The sequence below is a fragment of the Dendronephthya gigantea genome, unplaced genomic scaffold (genome assembly GCF_004324835.1).
Source record: "Dendronephthya gigantea isolate DGI-Jeju-01 unplaced genomic scaffold, DenGig_1.0 000228F, whole genome shotgun sequence".
NCBI classification, from domain to species: domain Eukaryota; kingdom Metazoa; phylum Cnidaria; class Anthozoa; order Malacalcyonacea; family Nephtheidae; genus Dendronephthya; species Dendronephthya gigantea.
This window is the reverse complement of record NW_021163238.1, coordinates 57,030-81,755: the sequence shown is the minus strand read 5'-3', so window position 1 is coordinate 81,755 and position 24,726 is coordinate 57,030. Positions and strand designations below refer to the sequence as shown.

The window sequence follows — 24,726 nt, the reverse complement described above, 5'->3', positions numbered from 1 at the left end:
TGAAATGGTAGGAGTCTATTTTGTTTACTTCGAGGTTTCTTTCGTGTTTGCTGTACGAATACATTTTATGACCTTGGTACAGTATGTCGTTTTGCTCGGTTTTGCGAAGACGTGACCGACTATTTAAGGCTTTACATTATCGTTTTAACTTCAAAAAGAGTTCTTAAAAGTGTATTTTGGAGTTTTAATGATGTTTTGAAGGTTTAGCTATAATTGAGTATTAACTCCTACTTAAACTGTGAAAGTGTATAACTTAATGCACGGAAAGCAGCAGGAAAACGGGTGATTTCACTTCGCCTTTACGACTGCGTTTGTTTCCGAAAAATTATAAACTGCTATCGGCTTTACAATTAGGACATTTCATAATATTGAAGTTTAGGTCTGGCTAGCTCAGGAAATATTTTGCTTCGTTTGAAATGGCGAGAGGTTGCTGCCGTACCTGTATTTCTAGTGGACTTAGAATGCATACTTATCACGAATACGTGTCCCACATTTTTTCATGCTGTGCCCTTATAAATGCGCCATTTTGAATCTCGCGCGGAGTGAGAAATCTTTCAAAAAGTTTTATTCAAAACTTAAATTTTGGACAAGGGCATATTTTACAGTCAATTATTAGCACACAGAGGCAAAAATGCCAAACCCAGTTCGGCATTAAGTTGCAGAACAGAAAAAAAAAACAGAAAAACAGAAAAAGCGACAAGCGATAATCGAGAAAGAGTTAAGCAATGACAAACCACCGACCTATTGCCATATTTATTCATGGTTATGTAGAAAATATAGTTAGTAGAGAACAATGTTTATTGTAATAGGTTGTCAATTACTATTGTCTAGCGAATTTTTCAACTGTGTTTTTCAACTTGATTATTTGTCCCATGACCTTGCTTTGATGCAACGATAAATGATTAAAAACCTTTTTGCCTAGCTACGAAAAACATATCATTCAGTATAGATTTTTAACAGGTTTTCACGTAAAAATGGGCGATTTCTGCATAAATATAATTGAAGCCGTAGGAAAAGAAATGACTATGACTATATTTTATTTCGCTTCTCGTGCATTTTGTGAATAAATAAGAACACATAAAACGAGTTTAATACAATCAAAATCTTTTTCCCACAATAAAATACTATTATTTCTATGTCTATTATTCTATGGTAAGACCCCTGGTATATAACCCCCTGGAAGATTACACAAGAAATAACAAAAATTATTTTTTAAAAAATCAGAAGCGGGCGGAATAGACTATCACTTCAGAGACAGTGAATCTTGACTGATCAATCAGAAAAAAAAGGAATAATCAATAATAAAAAGAAAATCAATAGTCACCCTGAAATTCATACTAATAATCTTTAGATACCCCGGCTAAAATCTAATTATAATAGCTAAAACAAGTAGCACTGGCAGATTCAGGTGCATGAGATATATAAAATGAACAGTTGTTCTTTACTCCGGAATTTATCAAAAAATATCACAAAGTAAAATCATGTTCAGCCTAAAATTATTGTTTTTGCGTGCATCACAAGCAGGCAACTACACATATTAACTACACTTTTTTATTTATGCCTGATGAATTCTCAGCAGTTTTTCAAAGTTATAGTAGCCAGTGGCGTAGCCAGCCTGATGATTTATCCTTGCTATGCAAAATTTATGTTATTCTATAAATATTAATTTATTTAGAAATTCATTGTTTTCACTGTCAATGAACACCAAAATATTAGAATAGCATGACTATAAATTGTCGGGCTGGTTACGCCACTAACAGTAGCATCCAGAATCATAGTCTATATCCCAATCCATAGAGTTAAGTTATGACAAATAATAATGAAGTCATTTATACTAGTTTCATCAGTCTATACCTGAATTAATATAGCTACTTAAAAATCCACAAATGTTGTACTACTAATTCTTCCTGCATAGTGGATTAAAATAGTATATTAGTAACCAACTTATTTCCGGTTCACATGATGGAGCAAATTCCGCCGTTATCTTCATATACAACAGTTGCTACACAATAAAACAAATTATGAATAATTAGAACATGCGTAAAGAACGGACATGTATTTCAATTGCTTTCGGTGCAAAGTTACTTTGAAACTTTGCAGTATTGTGATCAGTAGCAAAAATTCAAACGAGTCATACATTCAGTCAGTCAGTCAGTAGTGTACTTTCCTGGGAGTTGTTTGATTTATGCATATAGTAATTTTTTGTACATGATCAGTAATGTAACGTTTTTAAATCAGTTTAACTTGTTTTATTTATTAATTAGCTATCTCTTTCCTAAGTTCACAAAAATATTGAGGAATCTGGCATTACTTTTCCGTGGTGTGGGTTTTGTTTTAAAGGAATTTACCCCCGGAACACCCGATTTTTTCTATGCGTCCTAACTGCGCATGTGCCGCTGGGCTTGATAAATATTCACGATTTACAGAAACCAGAAGCGAAGAGTGTCGCTCGAAACATTCCGGGCGCAAAAATCGAGTATTTCTTTGAGAATCTATGCAATTCATAAACTTATGTTATAAATTACGAGCATTCAATTAAGCACAAATGTAATTTGGATGGTTTATTCCATGAATAGAGCTAACAGCTTAGGAAGAAACGACGCTGTACTCTTTATGTATTGATAGATCTCTTATCTTACGTGAATATATATTACATCGATATCACATACAGTACTTAATTGTTGCTATACAATTGCAAAACGGACACTTCGTGCAGTAAGCAAATCATTTGGGACATGTCGCAGCTCTCGGTGGCTTTCGTCCAATTGGATAATGCTTTTCTATGATTTCTAAAGAACGAGGCTATGCGATTGGTTGAAACAGAAAAGTATTGTAAAGTTCAGCCAATGAAAAACCTTTCTTGCGAGGAACTGCAACAGTACCGACCAATCATTTTGGTGGTATACAGTATTGAGTATAAGTATATTGCCTCGTATCAATCTAACTAAGCACTATCTATCTAACTTTGCACTATATCCGTGGATCCCTAGTTATATTCAATGATGATGAAAAATTGAACTGTTTGCCCAAGTTCCTTTCGAGGCGTATTTGCCTGTGCGCGTTGGCGTTAATATTGAGGGGAACCATATTCATATAATTATTTTCATTCTGTTATGTCAGGCCGATTTCTACTGAATATACTAAAAGTGAAATTGTTTTCAAAGTAAATTAACCAGGCATAGCAGAATATACTAATATGGTCGACTCTCAAATAACGCTCGATTGACGCCAATAATTCCGGCTACACTTAGCATTTAACATTCTTATTGTTAGCAATATTAGCTGCAACCAGCGGCGTAGGAAACACAGTAATTGGATGAGAACATATTCATATATTGTATGTATATGCCACTGGGTGCAATTTATTTGGGTGTTGTCGAAAACAATATGGTGTCAGTGAATACGTTTACATAGGAATATCGTTTTTATTTGCCAGTACCCCAGGTACTCAAAAAAAAATGAAATAACAACTGAATGCAGCGGCGATGACAAATGGATTTGGTCTAAATGCTAAAGCTAGTTTCCATTTTTCGATACACAATGTTTGGATACTTACGTGGTCTGTTTTGAAGTTGCTGAATTTTAAGATTAGCCTGGTGGATTTCATTGTGCAGGCTGCTTTGCTTTAGTTGGTACTCTTGTATCTGCCTGTCTCGTTGAGCGACAAGTTTTTCCTGTTGAATCTTCATAGTTGCCATTTCTGTGCTATGTTGATTTTGTAACGAGCTCCGTAACTGTTCGCTAGTTCTTTTCCGTTCTTCGTTCAGCTCGTTAATTTTACGTTGAGTCGCTTGTTGCATCGCTTAAACCTTTTAAACATGAACAAAATACTTTTGGTACACTGTAAATAGTTATGTACTTCCATTTTTTGGTACTGTAAATATGTATGTACTTCTACAAAATATGCATGTACTTCCATTGAAAATGAAGCTATTTATACATCGAAATATTTGAGGTCATTTGTCAAATAAAGGGATACTTTTGTTTTCTATTCGGAACTTATCCACCGTTTAAGCAAAACGCCTTTCAAACAATCGGCCCCAGCCATGCACCGAACAATTTTTTGGTTTAAAAGTGATTAGGTTTGTAATGGTACTATATGTTCCCGCCCCTTATACAGTAAAAATGGTCAGACTGGTCCTGTTGTATTATAATATACAGATATCTGATATTTTGGAGTGTTTCAAGAGCATTGAAATATATCGTTTTTTACATCTGCATACCTGTAGCCGGCGCGGGAAAGACAGTTTTACCACTGTAAATTCTTAGCAAAATACTCTATTTGAATTCAAAATTTGGCTGGTGTGACCATTTTGGCAATATGACGAAGGTGCCAAAAAAACGGTAGAAGCAATTTCTCCTAAAAGTGATTTTTCCTAACCCCATAACTGATGAACAGTTGAAATTATTTAAAACGTGTTCAAGTCTTTGCCGATAACAATGCACTGCCACTGTATGCAAAATTAGGTTAGAGAATTATGCACGGTAGCATAATGAAATAAAAATCGTTTTCCACTGATTAAATTAGCTTTATGCAATTTGATTGGACGTACAAGTCTTTCACGTTTGAAAAAAATGCCATACACGGCTTTTGATTGGCCGAACGATTTTTTTTACATGTGAAAAATTGTCGTAGCTATGTCATTGTTGGTGGCAATTTGCTTTCATTTTTTTTCAACATAGCGTCGAAATATAGGAGTAAAATTCAAAACATAATTCTCAAATTTCCAGACATTTTTACATCCGCATACTGTAACGAAACGGGTTTCAGCTTAATTAACAAAGGCGTGCATGAGGATCAAATGTGGGAAGATTGAAAATTCACGTACGCTTGACGAAGCTTGGTTTGCATGTCGCTGATATTGGTAGGACATTCACACACTCTATACTAAACCTGCCATTGATTTCATAAGCGAGTTAATATACTGCGTTTTGTTCAACTTCCCACCTCATTTAAGTGCTGCTTTGCCTGCGCCTCTTTCTGTCTTTGTAGCCGTTCCTTCTCTTTCTGTGAAATAAAGAAGAGGTTGGAATATATAAAGCTGGCTTTGAATGGCCAATTTTAACAATGCGGGTTACAACGATCCCGCTTTGGTATGACAAGTGACAAATACCGGAACGATTGAATATAATTATAAATCGCTTTAAGCAAGTAAATTGAATAATTTCAAAAAAAATTATCTGAAAAACATTTCTCGCCGTGTAGAAAATTTGTTGGACGAAACACGTTTGTGGAAAAGAGGAGGGTTAGACCCTTGGTTTATAACCCCCCGGGAAGATTACACAAGAAATAACAATACTTATTTTTAAACAATCATAAGCGGGCGGAATCCCAGCCTTTCTTGCAATCTGATTTACTGTAGCAGCGGAAAGAATATTACGATATCTGACCACGGTCGGTGCTCATGCTTTATGCAAGAGCGAAGGCGTATGTGTTTTGTTTTTCTAAAGATCAGTCACTCGCAAATTTTTCACTTTTTTATTTTAAAATATATGGACCAAATGATTATCACGATAAATTGAAGTTAAAATTAGTAAATTTAAAACAAGTTCAGGTTTTGATGGGCTGCTTTTCGTAAAAGAAATAAATACTTAATACTTATTCTAATACTTAATAAAGTTATATACCGTTTTGCTCGGCCTAAATAGAAAATTATTATATACCACTTGTCAAAGTTTGGTGTTCGTAGCGTTTCATTGATCGAGAGCGAATCACGCGAGAGTGACGAAATTTTTGATGTCGCCCGCGCAACCCCCTGCAGAGTGAGATAACGTTTCCGGAACACATTTTTCTATCCGAACCTCGCAGGCGGTATATAACATGTATTTATTTTTTTTACAAATCAGCAGATGGCGGAATCTTAGCCTTTCCTTCAATCTGATTAGCTGTAGCAGTCAGCTGAATTTTGCGATGTCTGACCATGCACGGTTCGGATACCTATCTTTTGTGCTTGAGCGAAAGCTATTTGTTTCGTTTTGTTTTGTTTTTCCAGACTATAGATATATTCGGAAACTTTTGACTTTTTTATTTTAAAATAATTTTATATGGATCAAATAATTATCACGATAAATTGAAGTGAATTTTAGTAAATTAAACAAATGAGCTTTTGATTGTTTATGTTTTTGTCGCCATTACTGCATGGGTCTCTCTGCACAATGATAACGCGACCGAACGCCACTTTTTGTAAAAAAATAAAGACATTATTTCGCGTTTTGGTCGTTACGGATAGAAAAATATTTCCCCTCGGTCTCAAAAATATCTCTCGGCCTGCGGTCTCGGGACGTTTAATTTGTGACACCTCGAGAGAATATTTTTCTATCCGGACCTCGCAGCCGGTAAATAACATATATTTATATACAACATTCTGTGCATGAACAGCATGATAATATATAACATGCATGCATGCCTGCATGAAATTAAAATGTTATATTCTGTTATTACCTCTTTTTCTCGGCAGCTCAGTTCTAATCGATTCTTTTCTGATCTCTCTTTTTCTATCTCATTATTATAGTCCTCTAATTGAGATATAAATTTGATTACTTGTTCCTTCCTTTCCTCCAAACTCTGAAATAGATTTCGCCAGGAAACTGTTGTCAAGTATACTTTTCTCACAAGTTAAACAATTTTACGCTTAGCCTGAATTATGCGCATGCATATATAATAAGACGCAATATAATTTTAAAACCGTTTCATATTTATCGTGGTTTCTACATTCAGACATTGTACTATTTTATCGCAATTTAAACGTCCCCACTATCTTAGATTGCTACAAATATTTGTGTTTATTACGTTGATATTCAAAATATGTATATTTGATTTGTGTTGTCGCGTCTCACTGCATGGACTTTCCAGTTCAACTCCATTTTTCTACCACTTTAAAACTTAAATTGAATTTTGTGTTGAGAAAACTTGGCTATATATACGTATTAATTTGTATCGAACCTATATCTGATAACGGTTTACATGCATATTTTAGGTTCCTTGCTTGTAGTCGCTTTCACATCACCGCATTAACAACAAAATGTTTAAACACGCACCTTTTTGAAGACATACTCGGCAGCTGGGCCAATCGCAGAGCTCCAATATTTGTCTTCTATTGTTTTAATGACAGTTATTATTTCTTCACACGACGGCTGGTGATTGTTCTCCAGGGCTGGTTCCAAATTTTCTTTCGTCAGTTTTTTGATTACTTCCTCGCACAAAGTTTCGGATTTTTCTCGATTTTCAGTCAAATATTGAAAAAGTAAACCACCCACGCATCGACCATCGCCATCGTATGATACGCACTTTTTCTGAAAACATAACCACAATTATGATAATCAGTAATATACAATAATCAGTGTGACAGTTGTCGATCCGACAAAATGCATCAGCGGCAAACTAAAGCCCTACATATTTTTTGGGCTTGTACGAAACCCACGCGCGTATGCACATCAGTTCGACCCAAGTTCGACCCAGGGGCGTATACACATCAGTTTTTGCTGGGGAGGGAGGTTGGTCACAAATGAGACATACTCGTTGCTTTTATAAAAAAAATCAATCCGAAAAAAAACCCGAACTACTTTGTTTTCTAAATTTCAAACGATATTAAATAATCTATTTTATTGTGCTACACTATAGTTTTTTAAAGTTCTAGTGTATATATACATGCATTAAGGGGGTTGATTTTTGCATTACGGTTTAGCCCAGGTAGTGTCGCAGCTTCTCGCAAGAACGATTTTCATTGGCTGAACTTTACAGTACATTTCTGTTTCAACCAATAGCATAGCTTCGTTCTTTAAAAAAGCATTATCCAATTGGACGAAAGCTTCCGAGCGGGCCGCGAATGTCCCCTGCTTAGACTGCGTAATATCGCTGTAAGGGGGGGTGACACCTCTCACATTTACTTCAATGGTTCAACCATGCAAGATCAATCCGAGTAAGTTAACCTAACCTGGATTTGTTCCAACCTTAACGATGGATTTTCCCTGCGTCGAACAATGGTTAGAACAATGACGTTTCACGAAATTGTTTCGCTACTAAGACAAGAATGCTTCACATTATGCAATTATAGCTATGATTCTGGTATAAAGCATCATGATCCTAGTAGGTTCCGCGAGTAAACAATATGAAAATCTGTGACGGGCCTAACCTTACGATTTAGTGGACCTGCTATGCAATTAAGTTATCATTATTAATTTGTTTAGAAATCGATTTCTTTGTTTTCACAGTTTTTGAACAACAAAATATTAGCATAGCGGGACTTAATCGTACTAGGCCAAATGTTACATGGTCCTTGGTCCTGCTAGGAAATTGCTCTTCAGCTTTCTTCCTTACAGAAAGCAACCTGTCAGAGTGAAATAATTTATTTGTAGAAAGCACCACATGTATATTTGTTTTTATGCTGAGCTTTCAGTCTGTAAACCCGAGTTTGAGTTTTTTATCACATAATAATTATAGTATACCGTGAACTCCTTAAGATTTGCCTCGATGTGCTCCACGTCAGTATCCATTAGAGTCTCTTTTCGGAATACTTGAATGGCTTCCTCTATTCCAATTTCATGTTTCTTCATTACTGCATTTTCATCACATGGAAAAGTTCGACTTAATGGGCTTAAAATTTTTTCGTAGGCCATGATTGCTTTTTCTCCTGTTCAAAGTAGAAGAACACATCAGAACTAAATAATTTATTAAACCTTTCAATCTTTGCTCAAATGATATGGGAAAAGCGATATATCCGAGAAAAGTTTTTTTGCGCATGCAGGACCACCTTACCAGCCCTTTTGTACGCCATCTTGACAGTTAATTCCCAAGCTGATTGCCAGTCTGGGATGTAGCCCTTTGTGTTCAGTGCATGAACGTAGCTTTCAAGCATATCCGCCAATTCTACAAAAATTAAGTAGATGTTGCTGACGACAGTGTTATTGTAGATTTTTTATGTAATGCATGGGAAAATAAATAATAACTCTATGCTTAGAATGCAAAAAGGAAACTTTTTTGTAACGAAAAATTATTTTTGTGTCATTCGAAAGAACGCCATATATATATAGACATACGTATGTGCAAAATGTCGTAATGAGGTAGTCAATATTTTTAAACTTTATTTTGCCGAGCCAGATAGTGCTTGCAAATTCCTCATGGGCATTGCTAAATGTGTTCTTATCATGAAAATCGTGGTGGATTTTCCCTGCGTGGGGCCAAAAACTAGAACATAGAGATACAAGTTTTTATAATTACTTTGCGAATTCCTTTTTGGCTAGAACCCTCGCTTTCAATATTCGTTAGACCCATTGGCGTATTTAGAGTGTACTCCAAGTGAATTAATTTTTTCATTGAATAATTTTTCACCGACTTTCATTTCAATCAGAGATGTCCATATAAATGATGAGATTATTTATTCAATTTTACTGTTTTTAAAGTTCTGAATTTAATTTAAAGGCTTGCTTATGAGCAAGGATTGATTTTACAAAATTAATATACTGCTACTTACGTGTTCCTGTAAGGAGGGAGTTATTAATCCCCTTTTTGGAATGATACTTTTCAGAGATAATTGTTTTTAGAATATCAAGTTTCACCAGGAACTCTCCATTGATATTCTTGTTGTTTTTTGGCTTTCCCATGTTCTTTAAGACATCTCTCTCGTGGGATGGAACAGGCAGAGTAAAAGCATTAATTGATCTGAAGAATGACTTGATACTCCTGCGAATTTCGTTTCTTTGATTTGCTGCTTGTGATATACCATTCTCGTTCTTTAGTATCTGTTAAGTACAATTGGTCAATTCATGTAGACGCATAACGATATTATATATAATGTGCAATAATAATTTTTTTCACAATGACAATAGAACTTTTCTATGAATTTGTGTAAACCGCAGCAGTTCATTTGTTGTTAGCCGGATAGAAATTATTTAACTCATATTTCAATTGAATTCCAGGGCAGGGGCGAGGGTAGACGCCTAATTATGGCGAATTTGTATATTCGTGTCGTGCTCAACTGTCTTTCGAAACCGATTGTTTTTAACAGGATTAAATTACTATTCCTCAACTAAACCAAATTAAGAATATTCATCGGTACAGCTGCTAAGAGTATCCCAAACTTGGTTGCGAAATATTGCAAAGTGTTAAAAATATCGCCGTGCGAAGTTGGGAAATTTGCATGGCAAGGCTTTTTCTTACGTAATATTAATTTATACAAAATCTTACTTCGTACGGCGATTATTATTTCTTATTTTGCTATATTTTGCAACTAAATTTTCGGATCATACTAATTTTGGGATGCTCTTTCCAGATATACTTCTTCATTTAATAGGGCATTCCGATTTTCATGGATCACCGGCAGTCGGCGATGTATTTTTTTTCAAAATCAAAAACACTTTATTCTTTAGTGATCATGAACAATAGCAATCGCCGAGTGTCGGTGCATGCAATAGTATAATTATACTGACGAAGGTCGAATCGTCGCAATACGTTATTTTCTATTTTAGAAAATCACAAGTTGTAGTGCATCAGATACCAAGTTAATTAAAGAGTCTGCCAAGCTTCGCCTTGATTATATTCAATATTACACCATAGGTAAAATCTCATTGAAGTTCTTTTGTAAATTACCTTTTGTTCAAGATAGGTTTTTATGTCTACTTGTTTTTTATTTTCGTTTGTAATGTCAAGAGTGACGTCTCGGATGAGCCAAAAAAACTCAGGAGAATATTCCTTAAATTTTGCCACGTCCTCGCTGGTATTCTCTGCGTCGCTACGAACACGGATGCTGTAGGAAAGCTTTGACACGTAACTGAAAGTTAAAAAAATTGTATTGGTTGCCGCTGTTAGCACGAATATTCTAGCTTTTTAGAACCAAACTAAAGATACTGAAATAACAATGCTCATCAGGTAAACCCAAATCTCGAAAACTCGCCTGCGCGAGCCTCACGTCAGCGTCATTTAAAGTAGCTGAGCAGCACATTTAACATCAAAATTTGCCTAATTTTTAGTATTATTAATTTCATGTACTGTGTATATACATGTATTATTAATTTCATGAACCTGAATTTTTATATAATATTTATATTGATACGTGTATTACTCACTGTAGCTTTTCCAAATCAGAATTGTTAGGAACATTCTTACTGTTGTAGATCAGTAAGGAGCTCAGTAACACACTGAGCGTAAAAATCTGGTTATCTGTAGCATCTGTTGAATCTTTGCTGTCGATTGAGCCTATACCCTCTGAATCAAGAAAGACAAGAGTCGTTTCCTCGCCGGTTGTTAATGACTTCCTGATTACCTTTTTTCCAATCCAAATACCTGAACAAATTGCGATAATTCAGCTAAAACGTGACAAATTAATACATACACAAATCCTAGCCCTTAACCCAAAAATTCAACCCTGTACTATAAGCGCGGAACGGATGTCTTTTGTATAATTTCAGTTAGACACGTATTAAGTCCCAGGAGAATATTCCCCTAAATCAATTGATTGAAAAATCCTGCCTAGAGCAGTGGAAGCCCGCATTAAGTTTTTTGTATTTAATTCACATTTCAAAATTATTTTTGTACAGAAAATTACGCGTGAGCAAGTAATGGGGATATGTTTTCCCATGCACCCACTCATTCTTCAATTTAATACTCAACCCCGTACCCAGGGCTCTTACTTTGGTCTCAATTTGACTTGCTCTGCTACATATTAATAAAAATTAAAGCGCGATACCCATTGTTTCTGCCTTCATTGTGTGACCAAGACGGAAGGTACTACCCTGCAGTTGCCCCAACAAGTATGATTTTCCCGTACGGGCAGGACCGACAACGCAAACAATGCAGACAGGGCCAGTTATGGAGCGTAATATTTCAAGACCCTGAGTGCATACTGCCAGCCCTGTGCGATTGATGTTGTCTACTGGTTGAAGCTTCGCTTCGTCGTCATTCCATTTATAATTGTTCGGAATGCAAAGTGGTATAGCTCCGTTTGTCTCCTCCTCTGATTGTCTCATGCCACTCTTTATCGAAAATCTTGAAAAAGCATTTTCCAAAGAGTTCTGACGCTCAAAGCTAAGATACAAGATTAGAAATTTAGTACTTTATCCATGCCAACGAACATATTAACGTTTTTCTATATTTGTGGTTTGTCTAGCTTACTGCATATTTTAAATCTCTCGGCGTCTTTATGACGTGTATAAATCGAAGTAAATGGAGGTGATTTACGATAGAATTTCAAAAACAAAAACACATAGCTATAGTTCATGTAATTTTGTACCACCGTAATGCAATAATGCATCGCTTCGAGCTTAGGTGAATAAGGTGATGTGTTCGCAGGATCATTTGTTGGGGAAAAGGCACTTTTAGGGTGATTGTTAATAGGCGGGCTATTAATAAGCGGTGCAGGTTTTAAGAAATGGAGAAAAGTAAAAAAAACCCCGTGAAAGTTATTATACATATTTTCACGACTATACAAATTGTCTTTTACCTTTCAATTTCTTACCTGGGCAGACCTGAACTAATTATCTTCAATTTTTCAAGAAGTGACGCTAGTTTTTCTACAACCCCAAATTTGTCACCGTTATCATCGATGTGAATATCTAGAAATTGTAATGTGTCTTTGTATGTAAAACTGAGCATGGCCCAACCTCGTTCCCAGGGCCTTTTTGGGACTTTGTATGGGGGGCTGGGGCAAGAGGAGAGAAGAGAAAAGGCCCCGGGATCGGGACGTTCAAACTACGGCGTTGCGTAGAACGGATACTATATTGTAGCATTTAAGCATATTGGAATTCTATACTATTTATATATTTCGGAATAATTCCGCTAACTACACAAATTAAGAAGAATCGTTTAACCAATCAGAAGTCAGAAGCGGCTGGCAAATCCCAGGTTTTTACGCTAGAACGACGGAATTGGTTTCATTTAGTTGTAAATATTTTTGCCTCGGAGCTGAACCTTGAATAAATAGGACGTTCTAGTAAAGGCGTTTTGCAGGCTATAAATATAAATAAATGAAACTTGTACAATCTACATGAAATAAAAACTCGCTATTTTATTTAGACTGAACGGAATACAACTCTATAGGTTCACCTCCGACCCAATTGTCTTTAAAGTCAACCATGACAAAAATTTTATCAAGTTAGCTTTATTATTTTTTTATTGATCGTGCACGAAACAAGGGGAATCAGAATTTTAGTTTCCTAAAGACTTCTCGGTGTTACTATTCGTGACGATTTTAAGTGGATAGATCATGTTAAAACCATAACTGCCAAGGCCTCAAAGCGCTTATATCTCTTAAGACAACTTAAAAGAGCAGGACTCAGTGTTGATGATATGAAAGCCTTTTATTGTAGTGTTGTCCGATCAGTACTGGAATATTGCTGTCAATTGTTTCATAGAAATCTCCCCAATTACCTCTCGAATGATCTTGAACGCATTCAGAAGCGTGCATTGCGGAAAGAGGCATCTATTCCCACCCTCTTTGACAGGCGAGAAATGCTATCACAAAGTCTTTTTAAAGATATTGTTGTCAATGGAAACCATAAACTTGCTGGTTTACTTCCCCCTCGTAATAGCTGTAATGGTTTTCTGAGAAATGATAGAACTTTTTACACGCCACAATGCCGAACAGATCGTTTCAAAAACTCTTTTATAATGAGTTTTAGTACTGAAGCAAATTTTGCTAATTGATAACAAGTTGTATATATGTATTGTTTCCAATTTTAAATGATTGTATATATCTATTCTAAAGAACGCATAATTGTGACTTTGACTAAAAAGGACTAAAAAGTTGTAAATATATATTGTTTCTTATTTCATTATGTATTTTAAATTATCGTATATATTTTTATGTAAAAGACACATAATTCAATCTTATGACTGCCAGTGTCCTTTTTTCTAATAAATCTTTTTAAGAAAGCGACGGAATAATATATCTTTCCCGTAAAAGTAAATAATGCATAATAGACCAACTTACGATCTAGGTAACAACAAGGAAATAAATCACCACAGCTAAAAAGAGCATACCAAAATTACTTAAATTAGTATAATTGCCAAGTTTGGTTGCCGAATGTGAAGTAATACGGAAATAGTCAATATAGTCATTCATGCATGCAAAGTAGCCTATTTCGTATACTTTTTTACTACGGCAAAAATAATTACTAAATTATTTAAACGCTTCCGGCCGTAGTAAAAAGGTATACAAAATTGTCAAATTCGCATGGCTATATTTTCCCCACTTTACAATAATTATTTCTCAGGCAAACTTGGCAACTTTACTAAGTGTAATATGCACTTTTCGGAAGTTCCCTTTTTGTCGCCTAAATCGAAAATTGGTCACTTACGCAAAAGGTCTATTAAGTTCATTTGCAGTATATATTTACAAACCATATGGAATTTTCTCAGATCCATATATAGTCCTGAGCTCCCGGATAATTCTATTCTGAAGAGGAGCTATTTCATGAATACAAATCGTTTTTTCTCGTGCCCGATTTTCCATCTTTTCCTCGATCCTTCCTTGAAAGTCTGACAAATATTATTAATTGTCAATTTGTGTGGCGAAAATATAATAAACTTGTATTCAAAATGCTTATCACTTATATTGTTTTTCAGTGCTATTGGAAAAGAAATTCATAAGGCTTGATTTCCACTTAAAGAGAAAATCGTTCGCTAGCGAAATATTTGCATGTTTTCTTTTGAAATGTGGACAGTCAAGCAAGAAAATATGTTAATATTTCACTAGCGAACTCTTTCTCCGCAAGTGGAAATCCACCCTAATGCATTCTCTTTTGCCTTTTGACATCGTCTTGGGAAACATCGAAACATTTGGAAAATAAAGCTTACTATTTCCCTTGGAGGCATACATTATAGGCGTATAGCATTATGTTAACTTAAACTAGAAATACATGCATCCAGCAACCCTTGTCATTAAAGACCAAGCTGACGATTTCCTGACATGCCCAGATCTTGAAGATTACGATTCTCACAAGATTATGAAATGACTGCAATAGGTCAACAGCTATAATTTTTCAATTATTCGGAATTATGTAAACGTAAAATCGTTTGAGTATTTATGCAGCGAATATTTGCAGTCGGCTGTAAAAGCTTCGAAGTATATATGTGTTTGATCAAAATTAAATTTACACTTTCAAAATAACATAATTTGGATAACTTATACGCTATGTCATGCACAATATCCGGGTGTGAAGGCTCACACACACTGGACGCTATTCGCTAACGCGAGGCAAATTTTTCATTTTCATAAATAAATAAATTCAATTCTGAAAGATATGGGTACCAGTCCAGTCAAGTGTACCATCAATCGGTAGTTACCAAGAACAGACACCGCGGAAATTGGTCGGCAAGCTAAAAGATTTATAAATACTCAACAAAATATCTCACAAAAGATTTGAAGCTTGCACACGGCAAAAACAAATCATCTGAAAATGTCTGAAAATGTCTCAAAATGGCCATTTTACGGTGGCAGATGCATACGAAGAGCCTTCAAAAGTTTCCAAAACCGATATTGGAAGAAAAATTGAACTTGTTTTCAACTTATTTGATAGTATTTTCTTTGACAGCAGTTTCTGAATACTAGGATTCAAATGTGAGCAACTGATGAGATATTTTACTTCCAACACCAATTTCTGCGGTGTCCCAAGAACATCACAACATATTTGCTCTCCCGTCGCATATTGCTATCAGCTCACGTACGATCTGAGCTTATAGTATAAGGCTGCTTTCCCAACTTGCGTGTTTTTCATATACGCGCACGTAAAAATTCAAATCCTTATAAGAAATTTCCAGAAACATTTTCCGTGTTTCTATACAGTTACAACGAGAAATACTCTCCCACAAGTGTGTCCATAACTGTATAGAAACACAGGAAAAATGTTTTCTATTTCGTTTATAATATAACTAAATAAAAACATTTTGTACAAGTATTATAATTCGACTCCATTACAAATTCTCACGTTGCTGCGCTTGTCACATTCGGCGGGAAAATTCCCGTGTTTCAATTACAGTGAAAGAAACACGCTTCTCGACCAATCAGCCAGCGCGTACTATAAATGTTATTTTATAAATAGCTAAGTTATTTTTGGGAAAAAACATTGTGAATAAATCGAAAGAACTTAGTTTCCACTTTCCCGCGTATTTTAAAACGCGTTTGTTCACGCATAAGTTAAATAATATCATTCTAATGCATTTATAAACTGAAATAATATGAAAAACGCGTAAGTGGGAAGCAACCTTAATTGTTAAATGTCTAATCCGGTAGCTCGATATGTAACTCAGCACTGTTTCTTCTCGGAATTACTGAATCAGAATAAACCTCTTTTTAAACTCGTTAAGACAATTGCAAAACTGCAAGTATATTGCCAGGGGAAACCCATCGCATCATATGACAATCAGGAAATGTCACAACAAAATCTAGCTTTAATTGTTTAGAAATCTAACTAAAACTGAAATCTAGCTAAAAATCTTCTTTCTAAAATTCACAAAGCAATTTTGCTTGATCGAAGCGATTACTGTAAAAACAAACGTTTAAATTGTGCCACGAATGTGATCGCTCTTAAACTGTGTTAAATGAGTTCACCCGATGTACTGATTTATGTTAAAATTCTTGCACAGTTGTACTGATGTTTCCCGGAAGATCAGCGAACGGAGGCTATACTAAATTGTATTTAATTTTACCAACTTACCCTGCACGTACTTCTTCTGAAAACGAATGTTACTACCGTCGAATCAGTGTAGGAAGCAGTCGCCGAACTTTATTTATGTATGGGGAATCCCAGTCACTTCTCGGTAAGACGAGTACCGGGAAAACCCAATCACGAAATTACTAACGAATCTTGTGAGACGCTGTGAATTGAGATCATCTCCAGGAATCTCCTTTCATTTAACTGTCAATGGTTTTGGAGAAATCAGAGAGAAAGAGAAATCAAATTCTCACCTTGCAATGCGGAAATTCCATTTTCCGTTTTGTTTTAAACTTTCGTTTCAAAAGTCTTAGTGAAAAAAATAGTTCTTAGCGATAACATGCGTCTTTTTCACTTCCGCGAATAATAAACGATAACAATAGCGTAAAAGATTCCAATTTATATTCATATATATGACACTACTCTGCCAATTTGCTATCCCTTTTATGCCACTTTTTGAGACTGCGCGTATATAGACCGAAATTTATGATAATCGTTTGATATCAAACTTCAGAATTCATTACGTGCTCCCTCTAACTGCCGTAGTACCGCTCGGATTCCGTCTTCATCCCTACCGATCGGCAGTGGGCAAATTATATAGTGTAAGAGTGTGGAGCTATATGTAGATTGTGAGTTAATTGAATCGCCTAAGGCTCCGTTAGAACGTTAATGACATGCAGAAATTTGTATTTTTAATAGTTTAGTTTCAAATATTTTAAAAAGACATGTACAACTTTTTTTCCTAAAACTTGTCAAGATGCTTGCTTTTTCTGTAATCCGAGTACGTTCTGTAATTGATAATAGATATATGATATTCGAGAATTTCTTTTCCACCGAAAATTCCAAAGGAGGAAGTATAAAGCGAAAGTGATATTTTTCACGTTTCGTTTAAAATGTGTTGACATGCGTTTTCCTGGTAGAGGTGTGCAACTTACACAGATGGCGTATTTTGCTCCCGCTGGTGTATTTTGCTTTCAGCTAGCTAGGCTGTGCGCGGTAACTTTAAATGACTTCGAAATTATATTCCGAAATTTCGAAATTCATAGACTAAAGTGGATCGGACAGTTTACATACGGTTTGACTATTTCAGTTATTATCATTAGATTATTTTGGTTATTAATCATTTCGCGGTTTGAATTAATTTAGCATGATCCTATTTGATTTGCATGAGAAGTGATTGAATTAGTGATTAGGTGTTAGTGCAATCAGAGAACAGAAGTATATCAGATTCATTGTGAGACAAGCGTGCGAGAGAACGATAGCAGAATTTGTGTGAGTTTGACAATCAGTGGAGATCCACTCTTCAGGTACCGTGAGCTGTGATTAAGGTTGTTTCTATAATAGTTTAGCTGTAATCTAATCAGAATCCAATCAATTTAGAATTTATAATATATTACGAAAAATCTCCATTGGATTGTGTTTATTTCGCCCAATTGGAAACATAAAGTTAAATAAATAATTCACATATTTTATTCTGTGATTGCAGTTGACCCTAAAATTTCTATAATTACTGTCCTATCAAAATTGATATTATTCGGTATTTGTGAAGCAAAAAAGTTTTCAGTTCACTGAAGCTGGTTTTCCACGAGCGATATTTTTCGTGTGAAACGACTTTGCTACTTTTTATTTGACAATTTCTTCCAGATGGTTGCAGTTGAGAGCTCTGAAACAAAAGTAAAATGTCGCCTCTGGCGAAAATTTTTTAGCTAGCTTCTATAAGTGTATTCCATGAGCCTAAAACATGTTAAACTGCCAGGCAATGTCGGGTAATTTTGGTTCACTTAATTCTGCTCTCGTTACATGAATAATGTATAGTTAACTTGAGAGTTGGGATCCTTCCTTTTATACATCCTGCAGATAAATTTGGCCACGAATTAGTTATTAATGTTATTAGTTATTAAGTATCGTGTCAACTGTCGAAGAAACTATTTTTTTGCTTTATCGGAAAGATAACCAGAAAGATAGTCGGAAAGATAATTTCTGGTTGTTTTTCGGGCATAGCGTCGTTCAAAACAACACATTTTGTCGCCTCGTGCTGGCTGGATTCTCTTGAATGGTCTAAGAGTTTGATTAAGCGAAAATTGCAGCGCATGAGTTCGCGTTATAAATTTGTAAACGAACTCATGTCTGCATAATAAAAATATTTTTAAAATGATTCAACATGTTGTAATGATTTAATAGAGACATTTAGGATTGCATGCAGAGTATCCGACGAATGACGAACCTATATAGTTTAAAACTACTTTTTATATATCCTGAATCGTAATAATCGGCTAAGGCAATTATGAAATACGTATTTAGGGGATGTAGCTATGAATCCCCTACGGGGCATGCTCTCCGAGTTTACCCAGGCGTGACAACAAGTATTAACATCAAAATCCCCGCGCATTTATATTTACAGCATGCTTATAATATAAAAAAAGGATAATGAACTGTGTAAAATATCATACCCGGTATATTAGGGGCAGGGTTTAAATTTATAAACGGCCAAGCAAACTTGCGACATAAAAGAGACAGTATAAAACTAGTAGTTATCCTAAGCTCGACTTGCTACCACTTTTTGAAATTGTAGTAAAAATTGAATATCTACAGTTACTCATAATTATACTAATTTTCATCTTCAGAAATTTTCTTACAATTTTGAAAAATGGTAGAATAACCCGGCCTGATAGCTCTACACTATAAAGTTCTACCAGGAAAAGCCATTGAAGCGCAAGTGCGCTGCGCAACCAAAACAGCAGCGTAGCAGACAAGCTCTTAAAAGATATACGTGTTAAGCAAAGCTGAAAGGCTCATAATAACCGCCGTAATAAATAATATATGCAATAATTTATGGTGGAGTCTCGGAAAATGAGAGGGCTAATTTATTTTGAACTTTGATGCAAATATTATACTTACAACAGCTAATGTCCGTGGTAAAGATTTCAAATTTTCAAATCAGAAGTCAAATTTCATGCGATGAGCGCTGTCATCAGGAATCGCTCCATACACGCGATAAACAGAACGACCGTCGGTCGTGAACTGTTGATATGAAATATATCGATATTTTTTCTCGTTGCGAATACGAGATGTCGCTGTAACTTGAACCACGTATGACGAGAATCAAATCTCCCAGAAAGATGATATTAAAATTTCATCGTCACGGAAAGTCGTAATCTTCGAAATAATCTTTGTAATTCTATTAGCAAGCTGTGGGCGAAAATAGGTGTTGCGATAAGTATATTTTTCACGGCAATATGTCAATAACTGATTGGGACGCGGTAGTATCAATAAGATAATCTTGGATTCGGCCAGGCGTCTGTGAAAATTTATGCAGCTCATTTTTTAAATCTAAACGTGCACATGTTCGTTCTGGAACTCCGTGATTTGCAATTTTTAAATAGTCCAGTGTGTGGTAACATCTAGCTAGGCTTGTTAAGTACAACTTAATACCCCTATGGCGATGTCATTATCGACGAGTACATGAATGCATGCAGATTATGCATAATTTATGCGGCGTCAAATAATTTTATGTAAGTCATTAGAATAACACGGTTACAAAAAAACTCATTAAAATATAAGTTTTGTCGACGAAATCTTGCCATGCAGTTACAGTGCAGGTGTTTAGGTCGTTCTGTTTCAAACGGTCAATTAATAACAATCGGAATGATTTATATAAAAGGTGTGAATAAAATTTCAATTGTTTTTGAAAAGAAATCCGAAGGAGATTTGAGATAAATTAATATAGGCGGTTTGCGTGATCTGGATGCGCGGCTTTTGACTGACGTTGCGACTACCGTATCTCGCGTTAAATCGCATTATTATAGACATTTTACGTAGCCATTATCAGCAGATGAAAAATGTTTGCGTCTGAAAGAGAGGCATTTTTCACCTGCTGCAAATATGATCCAACGCGAATGATAATAAAACAATTAAAAAGTCCATTGGAGGCCGGTCTTTTTATGTTTCATGTTTTAATTATAGGAAAAAATATATAGGCCCACGGGTTGAATTTCCACTGATAAGTTGAAGTGGACTTTGGAAATCGCAGCAAACGCAACAATCTCTGTGTAGTGGAAGCAAGCTGAAGATATAATGAACAATTCTACACAGAATGTTGTTTTTATTGAAAATTGTATGACCGCGTTTGGAAGGGCGAACAAAATCGTCGTGCAATTTCCGTCTGACTTTTATCTGGTCAGTCATGTTATGGTTATTGCGATCAACAGTCTTTTAATAATTCCAACTATAGCACTGAACAGCGTCTCTTTAACCGCGATTATGAAATCATCTCGGCTAAAAAACAAACCGTGCTACTATCTCGTTGTTATCCAATCTCTGGTCGACCTGACGGTCGGTGCTATTGGCATTCCAATATTTATCTTCTACAATGTCTCTCCGATTGTTGGGTTTTTGAACTGCACCGTAAGCTTTGTCGTCGCGCAAGCATTTTCATTCCGAGCGGAGTATCAATACTAACGCTGTCTGCTATGACAATGGAACGGTATGCCGGTGTCTTGCACCCGTATGCATACAGCAAACAAGTTACTAAAAAAAGGATTCTGTTTTACGAATGCTTCGGTAGCTTCTTCATTATTTCGCTGGTTGGCATCTCACTGCAAATTAGAAAGGTCATCACAAACTTCTCTGTTATTTTGATATTAATTTTTTTCATCCTGAACACCTTCGTTTATACCAGGATCTATATTGTCGTTTTGAAAATAGCGCGCTCCGATAAGGTGCGAAATAGCGGTTTCAGGGAGGAAGACGCGAGCAGAAAAGAAAGATTTCTCGGCGAAATAAAGCAAGCGAAAACGTGCTTTCTCGTGCTAATGTGTTTCGTTGTATGTTTCCTTCCGTTAGCACTTGGGGGCTTTTTCAAGATACGCGGCTTCAACTACATTTTACATCAGACGTGGTCGATGACGTTAATAATGTTGAATTCAAGCGTGAATTCTGTCATATTTTTTTGGATGAAAAGGGAACTGAGGGTGCAGGCGTTGCATGTTTTAAGAAGATCGGTGGCACCGTAGAAAAGTATGGCACATGCTTACATGCACATTCATGTTGATCGTATCATGCGTCCTGATGTCATGTTCGACAGTCGCAGCTACACTTAGTATAGGATAAGTTTCGTTAGTCTCCATATATGACAACGTCGATTTTTAAAATTTTGGCAGACGTTTCGATTTACCTCTCAGTTAGGTTTAACTCTTTAGCCGGCGCACCGCCCGTATACGTACGGTTAACGTTCTGGAGCCGGTTGTATATAAGAAGGTATTTCACTTTTAACTTGGTTAATGGCAGAATTAGCCAATCACAATCGTATAGTTTCTAGTTAACTACGATTTAACTACTCAAAATGTAGTTACGAGTTTTATATCATGCTGAGAACCGTATATATATCTGATAAAGACGCGCACTCCTCTCATAAACGGTTAACCGTCACAAACAGCTTGAATGCATTCAACTATCACATGTTTTTAAAAGGACAATGGTTAAATATTAAATATAGGGTTTAAAAACAGGGTGCAAAATTAATAATAGAGCAAAATGAGTGTATGCAATGAATTTTAACAAAAGCGCGTGCAATGTATGTTTAATTTACCATAGTATGGTTACAATAATTGATTCGTTTTCATATTCGATAGCACTGGATGTGATGTACCCATAAACTGCCGATAAACTGAATACATAAATTATTCTTAACACGAATTTTATTTTGTTCCATACCCTTTTGAATTGATACGGTTTTTATGATTAGCGCTGTAATTATTTTCAATTATGTATAAATTATTCTGCGTGCCCAACCCGAGAAATCAATTGAGGTGTATATATATATTCAATTAATGGGGGCCTTTAGAATATTTGATAACTATTATTATGGCGTTTCGTGGTGCATATTAGTCTGCGTTAGCATTTTGACTGGCAACAGAATTTAATCACTGTCTGGACACATGCAGGATTAAGTAAAGTATTATTCATCAGTGTTTTTTAAATTGTCGTTAATTTGTTTTATCACGGATAGGATATTAATTAAGTATTAATTCGTGAAAGGTTCCATAAACGAAGATGCGATGCATGAGGTTGTGCCGACCTCTTTCTGCGCGAGCGTGTCTAGACAATGATAGATAGTGTGTTATGATAAGGTCGTCTATTCCTGCGGGGGATAGGTCTGTGTAAATAGATTTACGCTCTACGTGTTACTCACGAGCAATGTGTCACAGGCAGGAGCCGGCTGTATAAAACTCTTTAACGACTCTGATTGGTCAATTCTGTCTTAACTACAGTAAACTGTTAAGATTTAACTATACTTTTATACAACTGCATGACTCCAGGGGCCGGTTGTTCGTACGCCGTTTAGCCTAAACGGTAGATAAGTTCAAAGTGGAAAACAAAATTAGAACAACTGAGCCGAAATATTTCAAAGTAAATAGTTTAATTTCAATGAAAGAACATATTTAATACACAATGTGTAGTTTCAGTCATGCACAAGATGTATGAGAAACTTTGGCTTATCCACTGTTTAAGCTATAAACGCCTTTCGAACAACCGGCCCCAGGAGACCACAATTCTTAGTGTTTCTCTTTCAGCCAACTTTCCCATTTCACGTTATTAGGAATCATGTTCAACGTACATGAGGCATCTGGCATTTCTGGCTATTTGCAGGCTATTTGTGGATAAATAGAGATTTGGGCTACATTTCAAGTCATAAACATGAATTTTGAATCACATGTAATAATGAATTTTCGAGTCCCTAAATCTTCACAAGTGACATTTGTAGCCTTTTCATGCATCATCTTAAAATTGGCTGGGTAGTTAGCTAGTGGCATATACAGGGTAGAAAAATCTGAATATCTTTTGCGTAATTTATGACATACATGCATGCATGCAGTGGCGAGCCAGCCTGATTACTTAGTCCAGTCATGTTCTGTTAATTACAAGATTCCGCTATTAAGTTATTTTGTCCTGATCTGTCAGTTATGTGAGGCTACAATCCTGGCCAAAACCATCGACTACACTCTGAATTATTTGTACTTTTTTACACAAAATATTAATATTTCTGTTTCGTCCCCCCCCCTCGCCCCCCTAATCAATGTTGAATCTATGCTAAATGCTTGAATGAGTTATGACACATCACTCAACATTGATTTAGGGAAAGGGGGAGAATTTTGAAATAAATCCCGCGACTGCTGACTGTATAGTGTCAATTAACACAGAGTGTCGTCAATGTTTCGACCAGGATTGTAGCTGCACTATACTGATTATATTTTGGAAAAATTGGCAACTAGACGTATAGTTCACCTGCATTGGGTCACGAATTTTTGGCTTTATAAGATTATATCTGTTTAAAATGATGAAATTGTGACCACCTTCAGACTTCGGATTGGGCACAGTTTAAAAGAAAAACGTCTAAGCAATCAAATCGCTTCCAACACAAATAATGCAGGATAGTTATAAGTAAAATAATTATTTGAATAAATTTATCTTATGTAAAACGACCGAAACTAAACTGAGTTATATTTAGTTTGTTTTCTGATCTCACTGATGAACTGTGTTCTAAAAGAAGCATACATGATTTAAAATGCATTGCATCCTGGTCACATCTCGTATGATATCAATTTAATCGTAAATATTGAAAAGCGAAGGTCAAGTTTTTTTCATGCTGGCACCTGGTGCGGGCTAAGGGGTGTTGAAACTTGTATTTATTTCCTCAAATGTTTTGAAGCTTTCGTTGCTCCCATGTTGAAATCGTATTGCGGGAAGACGACAACCCAGGTTGTGACGTCAAAAACAAATTTCTCGAGAACACTAATTAGTACGAGATATCATCCAAGATGGCGGGCGAAGCGCAATATTTGGATCCAAACAATCGTTATCTTGCGAGGATGTAAATGTTTAAAGATCAAACTTTTTGTATTTCTTAATAATTTTCTGGGTAAATTTTATGTTAAAATTGAATAAAAATATATTGCCATTTTCCTTTAAGGTATGCGAGTTGCGATGCAAATTGTCATGGTGGGTCACAATATAATAGTGACTTATTAGACACTGTAATAGAGATTTATGTTCTCTATTCAAAATTATGTTTACGTTTTCATT

The 24,726-nt window shown here is 35.7% G+C and overlaps 1 protein-coding gene and 1 long non-coding RNA gene across 2 annotated transcripts; both read right to left on the bottom strand.

Moving 5' to 3' along the window:
• Positions 1 to 1,838: 1,838 nt before the first annotated feature.
• Positions 1,839 to 12,477, bottom strand: LOC114540266 (guanylate-binding protein 3-like). Its single transcript, XM_028560542.1, has 12 exons — positions 12,450 to 12,477; positions 11,682 to 12,019; positions 11,062 to 11,278; positions 10,586 to 10,766; positions 9,471 to 9,738; positions 8,756 to 8,866; positions 8,446 to 8,630; positions 7,039 to 7,293; positions 6,443 to 6,565; positions 4,949 to 5,008; positions 3,557 to 3,809; positions 1,839 to 2,002 (listed from the first exon to the last, which is right to left on the bottom strand). Exons 2-11 carry the CDS (start codon positions 11,959 to 11,961, stop codon positions 3,804 to 3,806), a joined length of 1,686 nt encoding a protein of 561 aa, XP_028416343.1. The 5' UTR covers positions 11,962 to 12,019; positions 12,450 to 12,477; the 3' UTR covers positions 1,839 to 2,002; positions 3,557 to 3,803.
• Positions 12,473 to 16,675, bottom strand: LOC114540267. Its single transcript, XR_003689029.1, has 3 exons — positions 16,648 to 16,675; positions 14,333 to 14,470; positions 12,473 to 12,546 (listed from the first exon to the last, which is right to left on the bottom strand). It is a non-coding gene; the product is annotated as an uncharacterized LOC114540267 (long non-coding RNA).
• Between the last annotated feature and the right edge of the window lie 8,051 nt (positions 16,676 to 24,726).